General features: G+C 42.1%; 1 protein-coding gene across 6 annotated transcripts in view; it reads right to left on the bottom strand.

The window, feature by feature from the left end:
* The window catches only part of CPS1 (carbamoyl-phosphate synthase 1), a 170,427-nt gene that overhangs the window by 63,727 nt on the left and 85,046 nt on the right, over positions 1–21,654 (bottom strand). For all 6 annotated transcript variants that reach the window (XM_064661946.1, XM_064661942.1, XM_064661947.1 and 3 more), the window contains 12 exons: positions 19,056–19,200; positions 18,062–18,151; positions 17,619–17,675; positions 15,107–15,199; positions 10,400–10,489; positions 9,346–9,474; positions 8,740–8,846; positions 8,199–8,340; positions 6,645–6,722; positions 5,049–5,147; positions 4,249–4,344; positions 1,040–1,229 (listed from right to left, as the gene is read on the bottom strand). In XM_064661946.1, coding sequence (XP_064518016.1) covers positions 1,040–1,229; positions 4,249–4,344; positions 5,049–5,147; positions 6,645–6,722; positions 8,199–8,340; positions 8,740–8,846; positions 9,346–9,474; positions 10,400–10,489; positions 15,107–15,199; positions 17,619–17,675; positions 18,062–18,151; positions 19,056–19,200 — 1,316 coding nt within the window. The remainder of the gene's footprint in view (positions 1–1,039; positions 1,230–4,248; positions 4,345–5,048; positions 5,148–6,644; positions 6,723–8,198; positions 8,341–8,739; positions 8,847–9,345; positions 9,475–10,399; positions 10,490–15,106; positions 15,200–17,618; positions 17,676–18,061; positions 18,152–19,055; positions 19,201–21,654) is intronic.

Here is a 21,654-nt window from a genome sequence, read left to right as displayed (position 1 = left end):
TGAGGATTGATAGTAGATGAAGAATAATAAACTTATTAGAATCACAGAATGGAAGGGACCTTAAAGATCATCTCATTTCACTCCCTTGCCATGAGCACCTTTCACTAGACCAGGTTGCTCCAAGTCCCGTCCAACCTGGCCTGGAACACTTCCAAGGATGAGGCATCCAAAACTTATCTGGGCAACCTGCTCCAGTGCCTCCCCACCCTCACAGTAAAGAATCCAGAAAGCTTAGAAAACTTAGAAGAAAGTATTCAAAAGATATCTGACTAGCTGCCAACTTGTCTGGCCTCATCAACAGCTAATTTTATTATTCTTTTTCAGTATTAGATCTCAGAACCATACCATGAAACTTTCTGTCCTCGAATCGGTGAGGGATATTAGTACAAGATATTAGTACAGTTACTGCTTGGCCATCATCTGCAACACAGAGCAGAGCTGCACGGATGAGTACTGGTCCAAGAAGTTAAATGAAGGCAAATTTTCCTTTTGATCTCTGCTTCAAGTTGGTCTGAATATCCCAAATCCAATTACAATAACTAAGAATTAAGCTGAAAACCAGGACATATTAATTATCAAACCCAGCAATCAGATGTTATGTTCACAGTTTAGCAGTGACTCACTCTCCCCAGGTCTCTCCCTGTGTCTCTCAGTAACCCAGGCAATGTATGAGGCATGTGGGTCTTGCATGCCTGCACAAATAAACTCTGCTGAAGATCATGTGGCAGGATCATAGAATCATTAAAGTTGGGAAAGACCTCTAAGATCATCAAATCCAACCTTTAACCCAGCACCACCACGTTCACCACTAAACCATGTCCCCAGGTGCCACATCCACATGCCTTTTGAACACTTCCAGCCTGTTCCAATGCCTGACCACCCTTTCAGTGAAGAAATTTTTCCTGATATCCAATTAAACCTCCCCTGGTGCGACTGGAAGCCATTTCTTCTGGTCCTGTCCTTTATCACTTTACTTGTTATTTGGCAAAAATTATGAGTCTGCCCGCAAGGAGTGCCAAGGCACCTGTACCACACTCACCACAGTTGAGAGCAGTCTGGCCACCCATGCCCAGAATTATTCCATCGGGACGCTCAGCCTTGATGACCTCTATGACAAACTGTGGAGTGATGGGGAGGAAGTAGACAGCATCAGCCTGCTTTAAGCCGGTCTCATTGGTCTGCACTGAAGCAATATTGGGATTCATGAGGACAATTTTCACATTTTCTTCCTGAAAAATTAAAATTTGCATTAAAAATAGGCATAAAAAAGCTGACAGCAGCAGTGAGAGATGGGGTTCAACAAGCAGTTTAGCAACAGCAGAATTAAAAAAGTCTCATCCATTATGTCCTGTCCCATAAGAGATTTCTGGTCTCTCGCATGAGGCTGAACTAATGCCAATTCTTTACTTTTGTGCCTCTGCCTCTTTGTGAATCTTGAGGGAATGGATATTCCCAACCATTTCAGAAATTCGGTCAAAATTGTTTACCACATTTAGGACTTACACAAAGGAGACAGGAACAAAGTCCAGCATAATCACATCTGTCTTCTGTTGGAAGTCAGATTAAAAATGCCAAAGCAAAAAATTTAATTCTAAAGGCAATTTTTTCTTGGCAAGTAGTAGGTCTTTGTTCATGGGTAACCAGGTAGTTCTCAGATTTTTTTGTACCAACTAGTAACAGTAACAAAAATACATTTTTTGCTTTGACTTTCCATAAAGATGTTTTAATTTTCCTGGTGTTATGACTTTAAAAATCTTGTCCTGTAACTTTTTTATTTGATATTGCACATATTAAAAAACAAGCTCTGCCTCTATATGCAAGACAAAGGTTAGTGAAAACTTTACTCTGCTTTTTCTCTGTCACAGATAAGAAACTGAGATAGAGTGATAATAAAGAGTATCTGTTTCCTGCTATACCAGTGGGACTTTTGCCACTCTTTTGGCTACAGACAGAAGTTCACTACAGTTTGCTCATTAATAGAAAAATCTGAGTCGGAGCTGGGCAGATCAGCTCTCCTCCCTCTTGAAATATTAGCACGTAACGAGGAAGACAACCAAGTTTTGCTAATAATGATGAGTGTGGCCAAGCTTAAAAAAACCTCATGTCAACCACAAGCAGATACAGAACAATGATTTACTGCTTTGTTGAAAAGGTGGACTGAAAAGTGCAAAGGCTGCGACCTCATTTTTTTAAGGGAACTCATTCTAATCTTTATCAACTTCTTGTAAGGCAATAAACTTCTACAAACACATCATCTGCAAACAATGCTAATTATAGATGTAAAATACATTTCAAGAGAAACATTTGCTATATAGAAGTTGTGGAGGTTAAGAAACAATGATGATTTCCATTAAAAACAGGAACAGTGACAACATTTTTAAGAGTAGAAAGAAACAGGAACAAGGCCAGTAGATGAAGTCAGCCATCCCTTGAGCAAATGCTATTGGAAGTGTTGCTGGGACCAGTATAGAAATTGCTGTCTTCCCCCACCACACAGTAAGCATGAAAATGCCATAGGACTTTTCTGTGTTTGTTCAAAATTTGTGATTGTTTGTCTCATTGGTTTGGGGGAACAAAGGAATAGCTCACCCGGGGGTGGGATTCTCACTCAGAGCTCTGAGTGCTCAGTTCAGGTGTTGGATAACATTTCTTCTCCTTTCTTTGCTAACTTAAAATACTGCTTTAAAGACTGGTTGTAAATTCCTGCTGACCTTTTTCTCCTGTGAAAAATTGGATTTTTTTTCACTGAAGCACTTTCCTTGGAAATGTGTGGAACAGGGAAGGGAAAGAAGATATAAAATCCTTATGGAAAATATTTCAGATTTAGATAAATGATCCTAAACTCCGTAGTCTTCATGGCAGTGGTGGGGGAAAAAGATATCACATCCTCTGGCCCAATTGTTTGGGATGTTGGATTTTACTGCACCTGTAGTTTGCCCTTGCAACCCTTTCCTTCATATTTCACCTTTTTACTTCTGCTCTGGAACTGTCACACCTCTACAAGCTCTCCTCCTTCTTCACAAGAGGTTAGACATGAACTAGGGGGCCCAGGTAACTCTTACATTACCAGTAGTAACCCCCTCACAGTACACTTTACCCTTCCACACCTTCTCCTAGCATGAGCTTTTGCCCTAGTATCCTTTCTAGGACCTATTCTGGAAACAAAACTTGACATATATGACCTTTAAAAAGTTCATCCTATTCAAAATAAATACCATTTAGAAAACTGGTCTTGATAAGGGGTTCAAAATCTTTTGCATTGCAGCAGTCAATCACTTTATACTATAAAAGTCCAGTCCCCTCTCATGCAGTCAGGCTCTTCTGACATAACCCTTCTTGGGGTGTATGTGTGGAGATGCCTCCCTTGGCTGGGGACACCCTCCAAGGATACTCTTTGAGGCAGAGAGAAAGAGATCTCCCATGAGTGAGTTACATCAAATCTTTACTTAATAATAATTTCTTTTTGCTAGCTTTAATATAACTGTTTCAATAATTGCTTTGTTACAGTGTACCATACTACTTTATGCTATATTACACTCTACCAGTAGATTTTTAGTGTTTATTTTGTGGAGTAAATAATTCTGATTAAGATCTTTCATCTGTTCACCTGTTAGTTTGTCATAATAAATAATTCATTTATATAAATATTTCTGTTTTGCCATCATTAAAATCTCTGGGACAAAGTGGTTTAATCATACCTCTACATGTCCTTTAAATTTAAACCGTTAACACAGTCCAAGGCTAAGACAGGATTCAGCTGCATCTAAATCCTTCTCCAAGAAGGAGTTTAGAAAGAAAGGGAGTCCTTTCTGCACCTCGGGACTCAATGGCAGGGCTTTTTAATAAATTTTGTCTAAGCTTTCCACTCTCCCATGACAACCATGCCATGTGCTGACACACCCCAGAAGTTCCAGTAATTCCAGCTCAGGTGTAGCTGAGCATATCCCTCCTCTTCATCCCCATTTACTTTGAGAAGCCTGGAGTGACCAGGCACACATCACAAATAACAAACTGCTCAAAGACTGCAATGGAAACCTCGAGAACATCTCTCTCTGGTAGATAATTCTGAGTGGTTAACTCATTTCACTCATACAACAAGTTCACCAACAAAAAATGGCTAAATTTCCCTACAGTCATTTATCCTCATCAGCTTCCCTGCCCCACTGATGCCACAGTTGGAAGATCAGTTCAGCTGCAAGAAAGGAAAATAGGTTACATGAGGTTAGTGTTTTCAGAGTATCTCCTCACCTTCATGGCTTTTACAGCCTGGGATCCAGAGTAATCAAATTCCCCTGCCTGACCAATCGACAGACCCCCGGATCCCAGAATGAGAACTTTGGAGACCTACAGGGGTCAAAACAGCATGAAAAAAATCAGTCCTATCATAGTGGATGTTGAAATGAACAGAGAGACTGTGCAGCAAGGAACAGTTTCAAATTACAGAACCTAAGTTCTCCAAAGAGAAGAAAAGCCACTTTCAAAACCACTGCACTTCTACTTCTAAGAGTATTTCTACTGGACTTCTCTCCTATATCTCTTGTCAGAGAAACACGTGATTCATGCACGGGGCATACAATAAATATGTTAATTGTATGTGCTTATAGATAACCATGCCTCACTTTGGCTGCCCACAAAGTCCAGCTGCCTTCTAAGATAGCAAAACTGTATGAAATTCAGCCCACGCTTGGAATTTCAGATTTATTTGCTTAGCAACCAAGCATCAACATTCTACTGCAGGCACAAAATCTCATGGCCAGATTATCCCAGGGCACCTCATTACACTGCTGTGAGAGTACCTTTCTTGGGAGAACTGCAAAGAGAAATCCATGAAACATCAGAACTCAAAACTTTCTCAAAGAAAAGAGACTTAATAACACAAGAGAGGCCTGATGACTGTGAGACAAGCAGCTGTAAGGACTTTTATAAGGGAAGCCTCCTCAGACTTCCATGACCAGTTTTCTGTGCCATTTTGTGCTGTGGGTACAGTAGGAATTAAGTAGGTCCCAGCCTCACCGACAGGCATGATAAACAAGTATCTGTATACTGACCTCTACTCTGGAAGCAGTCACTCCAGCCCTGGGCAGAATTGAGGAAATGGTACTGCCTTTCCCACTCTTAACCAGGGAAATAAAAGAATCAAAAAGGAACTAGAAAAAATAAACACACATTTATGGAAAAATAACCACCAAAGTGGAACTAAATAAATACCAAGCAAAGAAGGAAAAACAGGCCATTTGGGAGCTCGAGCAATCAGCTCTGCTCTGCTGCCTTCAGCAGGTAGATTTACACCATCTGAGAAGACAAAATAGTTATTTGAAATTTTTTAACAACTTTGACATCTCTGACAAAGCTGCATTCAAGAAAGGGAGGTCATAATCAGGAAGAAAACACACATCAATCATGTCTGTGTGCTTTGCTTCTATGTGGCTGGCAGTGCAACAGGTGAACGTGCATTAAAAGCTAAAACACAGAAGAGCATACACTAGACTAGCTCAGGGAAGCATCTAGAACAGCACCTGCTACAGAGCAGGGACCTGAACAGGGATATCTAAACATCAGTGGTGCTAAATCAGTGTTGTCCTTCCAGAGGAGGTCCCAGAGCAGCTGTCAGAAGTGTTTTCCAGCCAGGGCAGGCAAGGCAAGGCAGGTAGCTACACACAGTGGGACAGGCTTCCCACCTGACCCCACACCTGCAGAGCTTTTGCCACACAGTCCCTGGGAATTATCCATGGAAGGAGTATGGATGGGTCCTGCAAGCCTATCAGGATAGGCACTATGTTATCAAACCCATCCCAGCAGTGGGAGTGCACAGACTTGGAAAAGACACACAGCTGAGAGCTGTTTTGAGTTCTCTGAGATTCACCAGTCAATCAGATTGCTACAAAACTTCTTGATATCAAGAGATTTATTTGCAGGTTTAATCAACGTCATCAAATTAAGATTTAAATAAGCACTTCTATGTATTCTTCCATCTTCCTCTCGCAGGAAATGCTAAATAGCTTATTTATGTTCAGACATGCCTCCTCTGCTTTCCACATCCCCTGATGCTGCTTAGTCATACTCCGTGACTACACAGCAGTTGTTACAGACTTTGTGTGAAGTCACAGATTGGGGATTGAAATTTCATTTCACTTAGGAGAACCAGAGTGAGGAAGTATGCATCCATTTACATAACTCTACAGTAATTATAAAATTTGAAAGTGGAACTAAAATGTATTAGAAAGTTAATGATTTTATTACAAAGCATCTGGCTAGTATTTTTTCTGTTAAGATAAAATGCTATTCCTTTTGCAATCTCTTTTGCAAGAGATTTGAGCCTGATCCTGTAGAGGCTTAACCACTTCAGTAACTTCCAACACAGAGATAATCCCACCAGGACTCGATGCATACACATAATATGAATGGAATCGTTGATCCAAGGCACACAGAAGTCAATAGAGATCTTGCTGCTGATTGTAATTAGCTGCACATCAAGCTAAGCAGACACAAGCCTATGCATGATTGGGCCCTCTGTTAGGATCCCGACATTTCCAAAACCAAGATGTAGGACCATCACCAACATAAAGACTCCTCACCGCAGCTGATACATATCTGCACTCCTCAGACCATCTGAAAGCAAGCCCAGATCAGTCCTCATACATTACCTCTGTGTCCCTTGGCCCAGGATTTGCATCTGGATAGAACTGTGCTGTGAAAATTGGTCTGGTCTCATGCATAATTCCCTGCAGGAATAAATGTGATTCTCTTAGACACCTCCTGACAAGCAAACACACCAACAGAAAGCCACATCTTATCTCTGCAAGCACTGAAGGCCAAAGGACTGGTATGTTTCCAGGGGCTGTCAAATTTACACCCCTTTTATTCACAATCTTCAAGCCATGTCTCATCCAATGAGCCCCTGAGCCTCTTGCTCTGCTGCTAAGGCTCAGCTGTGCATGGACAAGGGCCACAGGGGAGATATCACTTTCACTGCAACAGCAAATACTGCTAATCTGGAAGAATTTAACAGAGCAGATACACTGGTCTGCCTCCAGAGTAAATCCTGGACTAGGCAGAGAAGAAAAGCTGGCAAGAAAAGATCACCTGGAACAAGGCTGTTAAGGAATGAATGGTTTTATCATCCCAATTTGACTGGTTCTGTCACAGTAGAAATGGTTTTTGATCACAGTCTTGATTTCCATAACTCACTTTAACTGCTGATACAGGGGCTTGATCTGTGCCCTGGGTTGGGCAGAGTGATGAAGAGGGACTACTGCTGTGGACCTGAAATGAGAGGGGGCCTCATTTTCAAATGACTTAGGAAATTATAAGATTTAGCTTAGATAAAAATTGCATCTTAATCAACTAAGGAACTTGCTTTTTGGCACAGTAGTTGTCTTTTCTTTTAGGACTACAATTAGTTTCAGGATGTAGAATGTAGATGAAATTATGGGAACTAACAGAGAGTGAACCATAAGTACACCTGTAAGAAATCAGCTTACACGCTTCGAGAAACTTGATCAATATGAGATTGTTTTGCTAAGAAGTAAATTCAGTTAAGATTAAGTTAACAGGAAATTCTAGTTATCTTTAACCAATGATGAATATATGTGTCCTAGTAGGCACTAGAACAATTAGTTTAGGGGTCAGCTGGATCAATCATAGGTGCTAGGAGACCTGCCAAGTGGAAAGAAGACACAACTGCTCCCCCCAGAAGAAATTACCGCGAGATGGCGATCTTGCTCCACGAATGAACTCCAGGATGATATTTGACCCCCGAATTATGACATAATTCGAGGTTGGACTTGTGGGAAGGAGTTTCAATGAATACTGTATTTATGCCCAAAATTTGTACTGATTCTTCGGTTCATATATGGCAAATCAATTCCCCATGAACACCCAGCTGGCATAATAAAGAGATGTCCAATCCAATGATTTCTGGTTGTTGGGTTTAGTTCTTTTGTTTCAGACCTAAACTGAGTTTGGAGTCACTGTGACAATCCTACACTTTGGTCTGGTACAGCAAACAGCGGTAAAGGCTAACCCACTATGGGCTTTAAGGCAAGCTCCAAGTAAAGTAGATGGTCAGATTACCACATTCAGCCCTGATAACGAAGTGTAATCTGACAGCAAGCTTCCAGGAGGTGAAATAAAGCCAAAGAGTCTTTGCTCACTAGAGGCTTCTTTGTGCAGGTCTCTGGAATAAAGCATGAGCTCACCTCTGTGGTTTGGTCATTGGCGTTCACAAAGAGAGGCTTCCAGCCAGATGAGAGGGTAGAGCTGTCAATGGCATAGCCGTGGTTCTGAGCAGTGATGACAGCCTGTCCATTCACTGTATTCAGGACGGGCTGGTTCTGGCCTCTGGAAGAAAAAAAGAATCAGAGAACAGAAGTGCCAGATGTGTCCAAATGTCACAGTTAGGAGGAGCTGGTAACTATGAGGCTATACACAGCAGTTCAAGTGTAGCTGTTCAATACTGGCAGCCATTCAGAAGATAATAAAACCTAGGAGAAACTTTGCTATCCTTCAGTTTGATGGGAATCAATTACATCAAACACTTTCAAAACACCCTCAAAATCAGTATTGCATGACATGGCAGTTTAAATTAAAGGCGAGGAGAATGGCTGGCATGAAGAAACAATGTCACTGACACACTGGCTGCTGCTAAGGCAGTTCAGCAGCAAAGCACTGCTGCTCTGTGGTCTTTCACAATGCTGAAGTGGTCTGTCTAGGCCCTGGAAAGCAGAAGAGCTGCCACACCTGTTGGCCATCTGCATCTTGTAGGAAGTAGCTCCAGCTGCTATTCCAGTGATTAGATGACCCATGCTAATTCCAAACAGGGGCTCTGGGCGATCACTCTCCAGAACCTAAAATGAAAAGGTTTTCAAGAGATATTGGAGTGTCTCTGTTCAGCAATACCAGCATAAACTATGCTAGTTCCCTCACAGACTTGGCAACAGCCTAGGAAGGAAAGTTTCCTCCTCTTCCCTGCTTCAGAGGGAAGCCTCAGGGCACAGCTTGGTGTCAGACTAGTCGAGGGGAATAAGCAATGACACTCCGCATTACAGCCATTTAGTGTGCAACATTATTGCAACTGGGAGCCCTGAATTCAATGCTATTCTTTCCTAATGTCCCAGAGGTCCTGAAAGAGCACAGTGTACTTTAAGGCACCAGTAAAGGTCTATATAGCCTTGTTGTAACTACTGGGCTGGAGACAACTCCCAGTGGACAAACACAAGGAATATTCCAGGCAGCTGAAATGACTGAACAACATTTGGCCCATAACATGCTAATATAACCAACTGTTTGGATTTCAGGCACTAGAAAAAAAGGCAAATTAACAACTGTATGGCTATTACATTGTACCTTTCTGACATTCTGAATCACCTCCTGGGCCTTCATGGGATCCCCTGGTCCCCCAGAAATTATAAGCCCATCGTACTCCATGCTGGTGAAATCATGATCCCATGGAACTAAATGTACTTCTGCACCTCGCTAAAAAACAAACAAACAAACAAACACAAAAAAAACCCCAAGGGAACAAGAAATGAGGGCAGGAGGGAAACAAATGAATTTGTGTCAGGAGGTTGTTCCTCTCTCATGTCCCAAAGGCTGAGTCTGGATTTCAGTGTATGTACATATGTAAAATATGTTCACTTCTACACAGTGCATGCATTCTGACTGCTAAATTAGGTCTTCACAGTTCTGTTCTATGACATGCCAGAAATAGTCCTACCCATCAAAAATGAGACAAATATCCACACAAATTAAAAAACAGAATCAGAGAAACCATTTACATCTAGGGAATGAGAGGACACTGCCTTCAGTCTGCCTGTGTGGCTAAAGAAGCAAGCACTGCTACATCACTGTGTTACAAACAGGAAAAGATTTTCACAGAATCCTGTAGTCAAAGAAAAACTGAGGATGGAGGAACCTCAGGAGGTCTGCTCAATGCAGAGATAACTTCAACTTTAGAGCAGGTTACTTAGGGCCTGGGTCAGCTGTGCTTTTAATATCTTCAGAGATGGGCATTCCACAATTTCCCTGGGCTTGTTTCAACTATTCACCACCTTCATTGAAACCTTTTTCCCCCCCGTTTATTTTTTATAGCGTTGGGTTGACCTTCCTTGGTTATTCTTTAGAGAAGTTGTGCCTCATCTTATGACAACTCATCTTCAAGGGGTTCTTCTCACAGCTGAGAGGCTGCTGGACAGGTCATATTCCTTACCCCCTCAGTACAGCGTATCAAGTTCAGAAAACACTTCCTAGTCCATGAAAGTCATCCTAAAAATTGTACCTGATTTTGGGAGGGCAACTGCTACTAGAATGGCTGTGTGCAGGTAGAAGGAAGGCTAGTAAGTACAGGCAAGGCCCTTGTCAAAGCAAAATGAGAGATAGGCGACATCAAGCATTGACTTACCTTAACTAGCAGACGGATAATGTTGTGCTTCAATCCACAGTCGACAGCTACAACTTTAATTGGATTCCCTCTGCCATAAACTTTGACTTCCTATAAAAAGACAGACCATGCTGTAAGTGACAGATTATCCCCTATCCCCAAAATACAGGGAAGATGGGCAGCAGAATAACTTTACACCAACATGCAGCAACTGGTACTTATCAATTTACATAGAAATGTCCAGGAACAGTGCAGACATTGGTGCTTCCTTCATTTTTCCGTGGAAGTAGAAGTTATAATGCTCTTTTTTTAATATACTGTTGATTACAGCAGTGATGCATTTCCTAAGCAATCACTTGTTTCCACAGCTAATGATGAGCTTTTTTCCTGTGTTTCACCTCATCAGCAGTGGAGCAGAAAGCCAGTTCTCACGGACTATTGCAGCCCAAGAGAAACACATCAGATACCCAAGGAGAGATTTTCAGCTGAAGTTCAGTCATCAAGCTGATGCCAGCAGAGCAAGGCTGTTTTGCACCAGCTACAGATCCATCACAGTAAATACCACCACAACCCTCCTGTCCCAGTAAGACCAAAGCACAGCACAGCTGGAGATACCTGTGAGTGACCTTCGGTGCATCATGGCAGGATAGACCAGGCCAAGCACATCACTGAACATGGTCTGTGTTCATGTGAACCTGACAGTTTTATCTCACTACTACTTCTCCTCCTCTTGCAGCTGCTGTTCCTTTACCCATGCCACAGAATAAATAGTCACCAGTCCCAAGTCTTGACCATGGTGCTTTTGTACACTCAGATATCCTTTGATCACAGCCAGAATAGAAGAGAGTGAAGTCAAACCATTGTATGTTATATGCCTTGATACTGCACCATTTAGACCCACTGTCAGACAGCCATGGTACTGATGTAAGGTTATTTATGGACAGCTGCTTTCTGAAGCTTGCTGAATTATTTTACGTGTTACATGACTGCAGGTAGCACCAGGCTCGGATGTTACATCAATAACATAAGGCTGCCTTCTTCCTCCTAAAACAAACTCTGTGTTTACCTTCAGTTATGCTCAGCTTCTGAAAGCTGATACAGACAAATGTACTTTACCCAAAGTGACTTTTCTCTTGGGCATCACAGGAAAAAAGTTGTTTGTTTTTTTTTTTTAGAAACTGCCTTTTAGTCAGCTTCCCTGGTATTCATAGTTCACAGCTGGGCCCTCTTATGAAAAGATTCTAAAATCCATGTTCAATATGGCTGGTGCAGGGTGACAAACTGAATCTTTTCATGGGAGAATTACAACCAGCCAAGGAAAGACATCCCCTCAACAGGAAACTCAAGATGAAGTTTGTTAGCAGAATATTACAACTCCTCCCTCTGTATTATCCTAACTCACTTCTTGTTTGAACATTTATCTTTGCAAAGATTGAGATGCAGAGATTTTTAGGATGCAAGAGCACAGCCTGCGTGAGGACAGCTGTCCAAAGAAGCTGCTGCCAGGAGACTGAAGATAAGGCTGAGGGGAGGAGACCACACATAAACTGTGAGGCCATAGGGGTGAAGTCTTGGGTGTGAGATGCTTCTTTAGGTCTATGACCTTTATCTAAAGGAGACTAGTAGCACTCTCTGGATTTGTGATGTTTGTCTCCCACGAGCTGTGTCAAAAGGGGCGCTGCATGCACACACCCAGCACTGCCCCGAGAAGGCCTCTTAGCAGGGGTGCCTTCAAAGCATACACCTCTCCCAAGCCTGGAATGACTTTGCAAAAACCAGCACCTCCAGCCTCTGCAAAAACATCATGCCTCTGCAAAAAGGGCTCCCCACACACACACAGGGAGGCACCAGGAGGGTTTCTCGGGGTATGTTTCGTGGGCTTCTCCCGCCCCACCATTGCCTGACAGACCAAGACACCAGCGACCCCAACAACTAAGTTTGCCGGAGGCCTTTGACTGGTGACTATAAAACTTTTATTCTTTTCTCTCTTTCTTTCTCTCTTTTCCCTTACACATTTTCTTGGGTGGCTATATTACAAGCAAAACAGCTAAATACATGTTTTCCTTTGCAATACCTTTATCCCTTTATTTGCTATGTTACCATAGATAATAAAAGCCAAAATGGCTACATACCTGTTTCCTTTGCAACCAACTTGTTCTAAAATAAACCATATATATAGAGAGAGAGAGATAGATATAATATGTAAAAACTGATAATTTCATATCGATTTACTTTAATTCACTCCAAGGGATTTAATAATAAAACAAAAATTACTGCTGCCTGACAGGGTGAGTTTTAACAGGTGCCTGACATCAAATGATGGGATCTTCACAGTCATTCATATACAAGTGGATTTTGCTTCCACAGTCCATGGTAGAACTCTACCACTGCACAGGAATTATATGGGTCTTCTACCTGCTGTCCTTCAGGCTTTTGGAACGTGGGTTTCAGAAATCTCAAAAGGATTAAGGTACTCAGTTCTCACAGATACTTAGTGTCATGTGTCAGAGACCTTTAAGAAAAACCTACCCTCCTTTTCAAAAGGGGCTTTTGAAGACCCCTAAATTCGTCACAACATTCCTACTTAAAAATCCACAAAACATAATTATGAAGCAAAAATTGCCTTCAAAGGCTGTCCTTGGCTGTTCTCATGGGAGCTGTGGGGCAAAACTACTTTGAGGTACTTTGTCTCACTCTTAAAACTCTTCCCTGCCCAATTAATTAGCTATGATTTGTTACATTTCCTTCAGCAGCAAGACTAATTTTAGGTATAGCTGTCTCCGCAACTCTTCCCCCACTTGTTGCACTCTGTGCTGCAGAGACTTAACTTGACCCCTACATCTGGCTAAGAGTATGTGTAGACAGAAACCAGACTGGGAGCTGGATCAGAGAAATGTTAAAATATATTCCCTCTAAAGCTAGAGGATTTCCCTCATCTGTTTGCTGCACAGCCTATAAAAAACTGTCCCAGTCTGAAAAGATGATGTGGGAAGGCTGCGACACAGTGGTCAGGGAGAGTAGAAACTCCTCAGCACCAGTGCTGAGAACAGAGTTTGTGGGGCTGCATGTCACGTGTGGAGAGAAGTAACCTTTTAGATTGGAATGGTTAAATACACCTTATCTGCTCTGACCCTGACAATCACATGCACCAAAAACAACCCTCCAATAAAAGTTCCTGCAGAATACTGGCAGTTTTCTACATTCCCTACCCTGGATAGGCAATGTTAGCAAGCACAGTCTCTATCACAAGCATTTAAAGAAGGTGGAGGGTGAAAAAATAATTTAAAAAAATCAATCACTCCTAGTGTACAATTGATAAGGAGATTCCTGATCTTACTGTATCCTGATTTCCATGAACATCACCATTTGGCAACAGATAATCATGTCCAGTAATTATTAACATTAAACAGCTTAGTTCACCCTTATTTGTGGTGTTGTTTTTTAAACATATAAAGTGAAGATATAAACATAATGAGACCACCAAAGCACCATTAATCTTATTATATCTCCCTTTTAGAAGAGATTTTCAGCCTCTTTACAGAAATTCCTTCTCAATAATTGCAGAGTTTAGCATCAGCAACCTTACCTATTTCTGAGATATTGCTCCAAATGGCCCCACCTGCACTCTGCAATCCTAGATCACAACCTCACTAAGAAATTGCCATCATTCTGTGCAGCAACAAAGCCCTGACTCAAAATACAGTGGAGGCATTGGCATGAATCAGTGAGATCCCCAAAGGTGAGATTTGCAAGGTGGCCTGTGTATTCCACTGGCATTCCAGGTAACCAGTTACTACTATAAATCCAAGCCTGGATGGAGACTGCTTCAAATTCCCTCTTGCTTGCTGACCAGTGTCTTCAGGACTGCTTTTTACTCATGCCACTAACACACCAGCTTGTCTGCAGAACAGTACACAAGCAATTTTTTGCAAAGCAATTCCAGAATCTCACTGGTCTTGAAGGAGCTGCAAACACTATAGTAAGCATGGAATTTGCAAAAGGGACTCATACACTGAGTTCTCACTTCAGTCAGTGGGATTAAGCATCCAGGGCACTCTTTATCCCCAATTAAATCTCCAAAGGGGCCACAAGTTAAGACATTAGCCCTTGAATTGATACAACAATAGTTACCATTTTTAGTATGGGCCTGTTTTGCTACATCCTCGTAGTTTTTAATGTTGTTCTCAGCTTGTGGTCAAACATGGTTTGCGTGCTCAGCTAACAGAGTACTCACTGCTGATCTGTACAGATCTATGGGAAAAGCAGCTAATAGCACTACTTTTAGATCCGGGGAATTCCTAACTTGGTCTCCTTTTGAAATCTAGAAATATGTTCTGGAATCACTTCAACAAAATTATGCTCTGTTTCCTGAAATTTATTTAAGGAAAGCAACCATTCTTTTTATTAATTCTTCTTATGTTCACCATATACCAGGTCTAACTGTATCCCCAATACTTCTCAGTCCTGTCTCTACACACAGTCGTTTGATCAGAGTACAATTCAGGGCACATCCAGCTCATTTTTTATTTTCAACACTGCACCTAAGGAGCCACAGGGATTCTATGAGGATGATGCTGAGATGACAGTCTGTGAAAGGTCTGGAAAGGTGCATGGTTTAGAAAACATCCCCAAATTGTTTGTTCAGAAAAAATGGTTGATGCCCAGAGCAAATGAGGACCAGTTACAACCTGGAGTGTACAGCCCTGATACTAGAGAAGAATTTCTCACCTTTGTAGAAACTTCTGCAATTAAGTTTTGTTTATTTGGGTCTGCAAACTCCACAGGTTGACCTTCAAATTCAATCTTCCCAAGTACTGTGCCCTGTGGAAATACACCAGAAAAAAACAAAGAATGAGCAAAAGAGAACCTGTGAACACTGGGACAAGGTGCTGACAGGCACAGCAACTGGAACAGGTGTTTAAAGTTGGTTTCTTGGCAGCTTATAATCATTTTTAGCATCTTCAGAAGTTTATGAGCCTTCCTTGGTAGGAAAAATCTGTTTATAACTCTTCATTCAGGGGAGAGGCATTATCAGCAGTAAAATTTAATAGGCAGTCTGGCAATCTGTGTAGTGACATGAAATTGAGTTGCCTTCAGATCTCCAAATAAATGTTGTGTAGATCAGGGAGTAATCTACTAAGCTGTTTGAAGCTTTTTGGGTTTGGAAACCCAAAAACCCACTTTGAGTTTTTCAGCCATGTCGTGTGGATAACCACAAGGCAGCAGAGCTGGTGTAAGGCAAAGCTATGTAGGAAGCAGGTCAGCACAGCTCTTTCTGAGTAAGCTGTTAAAAATAAAAATCACCTCCAGCAAGCTCTATTCTATACTGCTGTTACCACCTGGCAGAAGCCAGGACACTCTTCCTCTGCTAGCAGCATATACTTCTCCACCTTCTGCTCATTAGAGTTCTCAGTGGAAAAGAAATCCTTGCTTTTGCTTTGCCCCACACCTGGAGTAAGTGGGATTAATCCAGGGTTAACCTCTTGTAAGTATGGGGCAGGGTGTGCAGTACAGAAATTTTCAAGGGTGGAAGGGGAAAATAAAACAGAGGAAGTCATCGTTTTGTGGTAACTTCTACCAAAAATCACTTTCATGATCAAATATGTTAAACTCAGCTCACCCTGTGGATATCACACTAATGTGCACACTGGGATTGCTCATTGGGTTTAGTGATTCTCCTGTGAGATACTTCCCTGGTTTGCCATACCTGAAGTACCCTTGCCATTTTCCTAGGGCAAGAAAGAGCCAACATCTTGCATTGCCATGCACACTGCTAAGGGTAAGTTTTAAGGAGAGAGTTTTGCTCTTAGTAGTGGCTGACATCTTATGTCTCCTTGAATAGCACCTTACACCAAAAGCTGCTCCAAGCTTCGCACAGACCAGAGCTGAAAATGTCATTGTCTTCAACGAGTCATGTTTTTGGGAACCACAGTGCTCAGTAGTGCTTGAGAGCCACATTGCCAAGTGCCACCATGCTACTATAATAAATGCTTTATTATAATAAAGCTCTAAAGCCCTTGCTCTCTGACAGGAACCGTGGTCTTACTTTTCTCCCAGATTATTCAGCCAAATGGTGCCTTGCATTTACCTTAGCCCAGTTTAACAAGTCATTGCTCATTTCTGCATTTACCATAATGAAGCCCTGTTCTCATCCCCAATTTAGACATAGAATTAAATACTAAGCGTTTTTTTCAGCCTGAGAGACCAGATCAAAAGGTGACTATGCACTATTTTAAAAGCCATACATCAACACCACTCAGTCACAGTATGGCACTACTACCATACACTGCTAAGTTACAGAATAAACATTGAAAGTGTATTTACTTTGGATAAAGGGAATATTGATCTATTATGCCTTAAGAAAGCACTGCCATCTTCTATTGCATTAAATTGCACATATATGCTGTCTGTAAGGGCAGGACAATGCCAAATCTTGCCATAAGAATTAATTTCTACAAATATTCCTCTCTTCAAGCTGGGTCATCCCTGTTTTGCTCTGTGGAATGAAAGGGGATGCGGGGTTGGACTGCAGGCTGCAAATTGATCACCTAAAGAAAAGAGCAGCTTCAAAAAATCCATTAGAAAAGAAGAGCCTCCAAGGCACATTTAATTCAGACTAACTTTGATCACTGTTTCAGCCAGTGTGAAGTGTACTTTCACATTAACCTCCATTCTGTAACATAATCCTGCTCATGTCCTTCAACTGTCAGCTCTTGGAAATGAAAGAAAAGTAATGACTATTAAAAATAATAGCAAGATTCAACCTAAGAAAACCAGCTCAAGTTAGGAATCCAGCTTACATTATTGTAGGCATTCTTTGACTGAGAGGAGCAGGAGAATTTCCACTGACCAAAGATGGCACCATCTGTGAACTAAAATCCATAGTACCTCACAGAGTTGTTGCTCTCTCTGACTGTTACTGAATTAACATGTAGTTGATATTACTACCTGTTGTGTCTGACACTACCAGAGGCCTTTCATTTACACCAGCTTGTGCTGCCTCGCTTATGTAGGAGAGGAAATCCAGAGCAGAGCCAAGGAGAGAGGGCTCCCTGGGATCAGAACATTGCCCAGTATTAGAGAAGACACAGAGCCTTCGGAAGAGCACATGGATCTGAGGGGCATCTGAAGTCAAGGCAGCCCAGTGGCACCATTGCTGCCCCAGGTCTGCTACACTGTTAGAAAAAGGGCCCAACATTAGCCAGGTTAATGCAGCTGGATCAAGGGAAGCAGATCATACCTTGTCACGAATTAATTTGGACAGCATTCTAGTATCAATGCCATATAGTGCAGGCACCTGAAGAAAACACAAGGCTAAGTTAGAGAACAAGCAGCTAAGACAGAGGAAGAGAGCAGCTAGATCACTTGCATGAGAAGAACACGTCACAGGATCATGGAATGATTCGGATTGGAAGAGACCTTAAAGATCTTCATGTTCCAACCCCTCTGCCATGGGCAGGGACACCTTCCACTAGACCAGGCTGCTCAGAGCCCCATTCCAGCCTGGCATTGTTTAAGGACCTCTGGCTCTTGACAGCAGTATTACCAAGGCTGCCTCACTTCTAGTGCTTCACTTCTCCTCCCTTCTCCCATTCATAAATAGCTTAGTTGTTAAAATCTTGTTTCTGCCCTGAAAAGCACAAAAATTAAAAGCTCATGTGTAGTTACCTCTAGATTGCTTACCTGTTCCTCTTGCAACCATTCCCCCAGGCTCCTAGCAGCTTGCCAGTGGCTGTACTCTTTGCTGTAGTCCAGCACCAGCAAACCTGAAACCTGTAGATAGAAGAAACATCATTTTGAACTGAAAGATCACTTTGTAGTTACCCTGTACTTTCAATTTTCACTATTTATTTACCATAAACCCTATCACAGACACACTTCACACTGTCACGATTGTATCTGGGCCTTTTTACTTAGGAAATTCATAGAAGAATGTGGTTTTCAGGTAACCAAAGCTGCAAATTGCACAGAACTGAGAAAACACTTCTTGTTAGAAAAAAAAAAAAAGGAAATTTAAGATAAGACAAAATGTTTTGATTCATTTTTTGTGTAAGAAAGTTCTTCACTTTTAAGTGACGCTTCATTTCAATAGACAGCTCCATTCTCCAGTGGAGTTAGATAGTGTATAAAATAGTCATTTCACCTCAGAACAGATAAAGCATTTCACTAGTTCTGCAACTACATGGGTTTGTTTCATTTTTCAATACTGCCATTGGTGCCAGGACAGAGTCCTACTCCTAACCAACATCCCCTGCTACCACAGTGTAAATTCTGGTTTCTTCTCCACACAGCTGTCACCTCCCCTGCTTGTGGCAGCACAGGCACACAGAGAAGAGTCTTAGCACACTGAAACTTCTGGTGTTTGATTTCTCTTGGCTACCAGTCCTGTGCAAACACTGATAAATATATGAGGCAGAGAGGAAGGTGAAAAAAAATTCATCCACGACAGCAGTTCACAAAAACTGTACCATGTCTATCACTGATAGGAAATGCCAAGCTTTCAGAAGGCACATATCCTGGCACAAAAACCAATATGGAGTATCTTTTGCCACCATTCCTCCAAAGGACAATATCCAGAAGAAAAAGAAAGGTTGAGGATCATTGATTCCTTCTAACTTCTAACACACAGTCAGGCTGCTGGCACCACTCTGATAAGTTCTGCATCTCCCACTGTTACCTTGATCCCATCAGACTCCAGAAACCTCTTGAGGCCCATTTCATCCAAAGTGGCTGTGTCAGGCACTCCAACATTCCCAACTATGGGATTAGCCAGGGTAAGAATCTGCCCTTTGTAGCTGGGATCTGTCAAGGCTTCGGTGTATCTAGATGAAGAAACAATAGAAGAAAAGTACATTGGTCTGGAGTCAAAAGGAAGACAAAAGAGCCAGTGAAAACAAGACAGGTCTGAATTCCCATATGACAAAAAGACAGAAATAGTATTCATGGGAAGGCATTCTCTGAATAAAAGCAAACACATCTGTGAACGTGCCCTGACTTTCCCATCTGTGGTTAAACATCTGACACTGAGAACTAGGAAAGGCTTTGGCTTCTCATGTTTCATTTAAGAAAAGCACAGGAGCTACCAACAAACTCAGACTCCTAGTGGTTTAACATGAGCTAAACAACTACACAGAGGGCAGAGAGATCACAGAACTGCATGGCATATCACTGGACTCTCAGATAACAGTTTGGGCTTGACCATGCCCTGGGCACACCATGTGGGCAGTGCTTTGTTATTGCTGCACCCGTCCCTCCTTGCAGTGTAAAAGCTTTCCCCTCTCAGTACAATAGAAGGCTTGAACTGAAAAGCCAGTAGACAACAGAGCCATCTGCCCAGGCTTGGTCCCATCCCCTCTCTGGAGCTTGCAGGTCTTGAGATGTTCAGGACTGTAACTGCTTTTTTTTGCCAAGGAGCATGCAGACAAATCCTTGTGATTCCTCACTACTACTCTGGATTCTTCTCTCCTACCTGCTCTGCTAACAAAAACCCTCCCACAGCCCCACTTTGCAGTTTCTCCCAGCAGAGGCCGGGTCTCTCCTATAGGCGATCTCCAGGTTCCCACCCATGGGACATCATAAGTTTCACCTGACAAGACTCCTAAGTGCTTACAGGTTGATTTGTGTATCTCTGAAGAAGGCAAGTTGGAAGACAATGCTTTGGATTCAGCATTACACCCTGGTCACAAGGCCCCAGTGCGTGTCCTATCTTCAGCCCAGGTAGACCCCTAGGGAAAAGCAATTTATCCAAGCCCCTGCCTGAATGTCCTCCTCAGCAAGAAAAGATCTAAAAGCACATTGGAATATTTTGCTGCAGCAGAGGACCAAATCTAGGATTCTGATAAGTATCAGCTCTGGATCTAGTGGATCCAGTCTCATTTTCAACCCCAAATACAGGGACTGGGTAAACATGGTCTATATGCTCCTACTCTTCAGCTTTAAATTAACACACAAACCTTCACTTTCTCTCTTGTACTGTACCATCTTTTGCAGCAATCCATTAAACAATTGCTGTCTTTCAACCCAAAAGCAGCTGTAATTTAGCATCAGATGAAGTTATCCACACAAATAGTGAGCCAAATGCAAAAGGACACTTCAGGATTAATTTGCCCTATATAAAATATAATTTATTATTGTCATCATTGTTTAAACAATACATAATTGGCAACTCCAGCCATCTACCAGATATCAGCAAGTCACAAGAGACATTTTTATGGAACACAAGACTTACTGCCAGAAGATTAATTGTCAAACATTGGGAAACTCTTCATAAAACCCAGAATGGTTGCTGGTAGATATAGACAACACAGCACACCAGCCAGTTCTGAGAAATAACAGGTCAAATGAACAATGGCCATGAAATATTTTCAGGGAAGCCTCTCCTGCTGTTCAAATCTATACTTGCTGCTGCAGGTAAACAACTACAGAAAGTGCATGGTGATCACAGGACTGCAGTAAGTACTGGGCACATGGCATGTACAAGCTCCCTCCTTCTGAGCCAACTGGTCATGCTTCCAGAAGATTCCTTGTTACTGACAAAGCTAGTGTAATTAACCGTTGCATGTCATTTGCAATCAGCAAACGAGGACAGAGAGCCACTGGGTCTGGGTGGGGTGTGCAGGCAGGACTCGACACAGATGCAATACCCTTTAAGCTCCATGTGGAGCACAGAGAAGTGGATGAAAACACGAGCTCAAACGATGCTGCAAGGTCTAATCCTTGCTGTGCCTGCCCAAAGGCCTGCCTGGTTTCAGTAAATTCCTGTTGATCCATTCTCTCACTAAAATATCATGGGAAACATAAAGAGACTTAATGGAGGCAAATGCATTTACTGAGCTGTTTCAAATATGGGAATGTTTTACAGTTTGTAATTCTTCTTTCTTAATTGGAAACTCCTTTTTTCCTTTGTGTTCCTATACTAAACAGATGGCTGCAACACTAGGTTGGTGGGGTTTTTTTGAGAAAGTGTTTCTGAAAAGTTCCTCCTCGTGCTTTTTGAATGAACATTCAACATTGCAACTCCAAAAGAGTGCTCTCTGCCCTCTATTCCAGTGTGTTATGACCACATTTCAGCCTGGTTTAGCTGCTTCAAGCCTGGGAGCTGTATGCATATAAAGTGCTTTGCCTTCCAGTTCTATGACATGAGTCAGGATGTGGGAGCCCAGATGAGCAGACATGGTGCACAGCAGCGTATTAATCACCCCAGGACAGAGCCCACGCTGGCCCCACTCAGCACCTAGAAACACCCACGTCACAGAAAGCAGTGATCTGAGGCTGAA

Source organism: Pseudopipra pipra, chromosome 7, assembly GCF_036250125.1.
Source record: "Pseudopipra pipra isolate bDixPip1 chromosome 7, bDixPip1.hap1, whole genome shotgun sequence".
Taxonomy (NCBI): Eukaryota; Metazoa; Chordata; class Aves; order Passeriformes; family Pipridae; genus Pseudopipra; species Pseudopipra pipra.
This window is presented reverse-complemented; position numbering and strand designations above follow the sequence as displayed.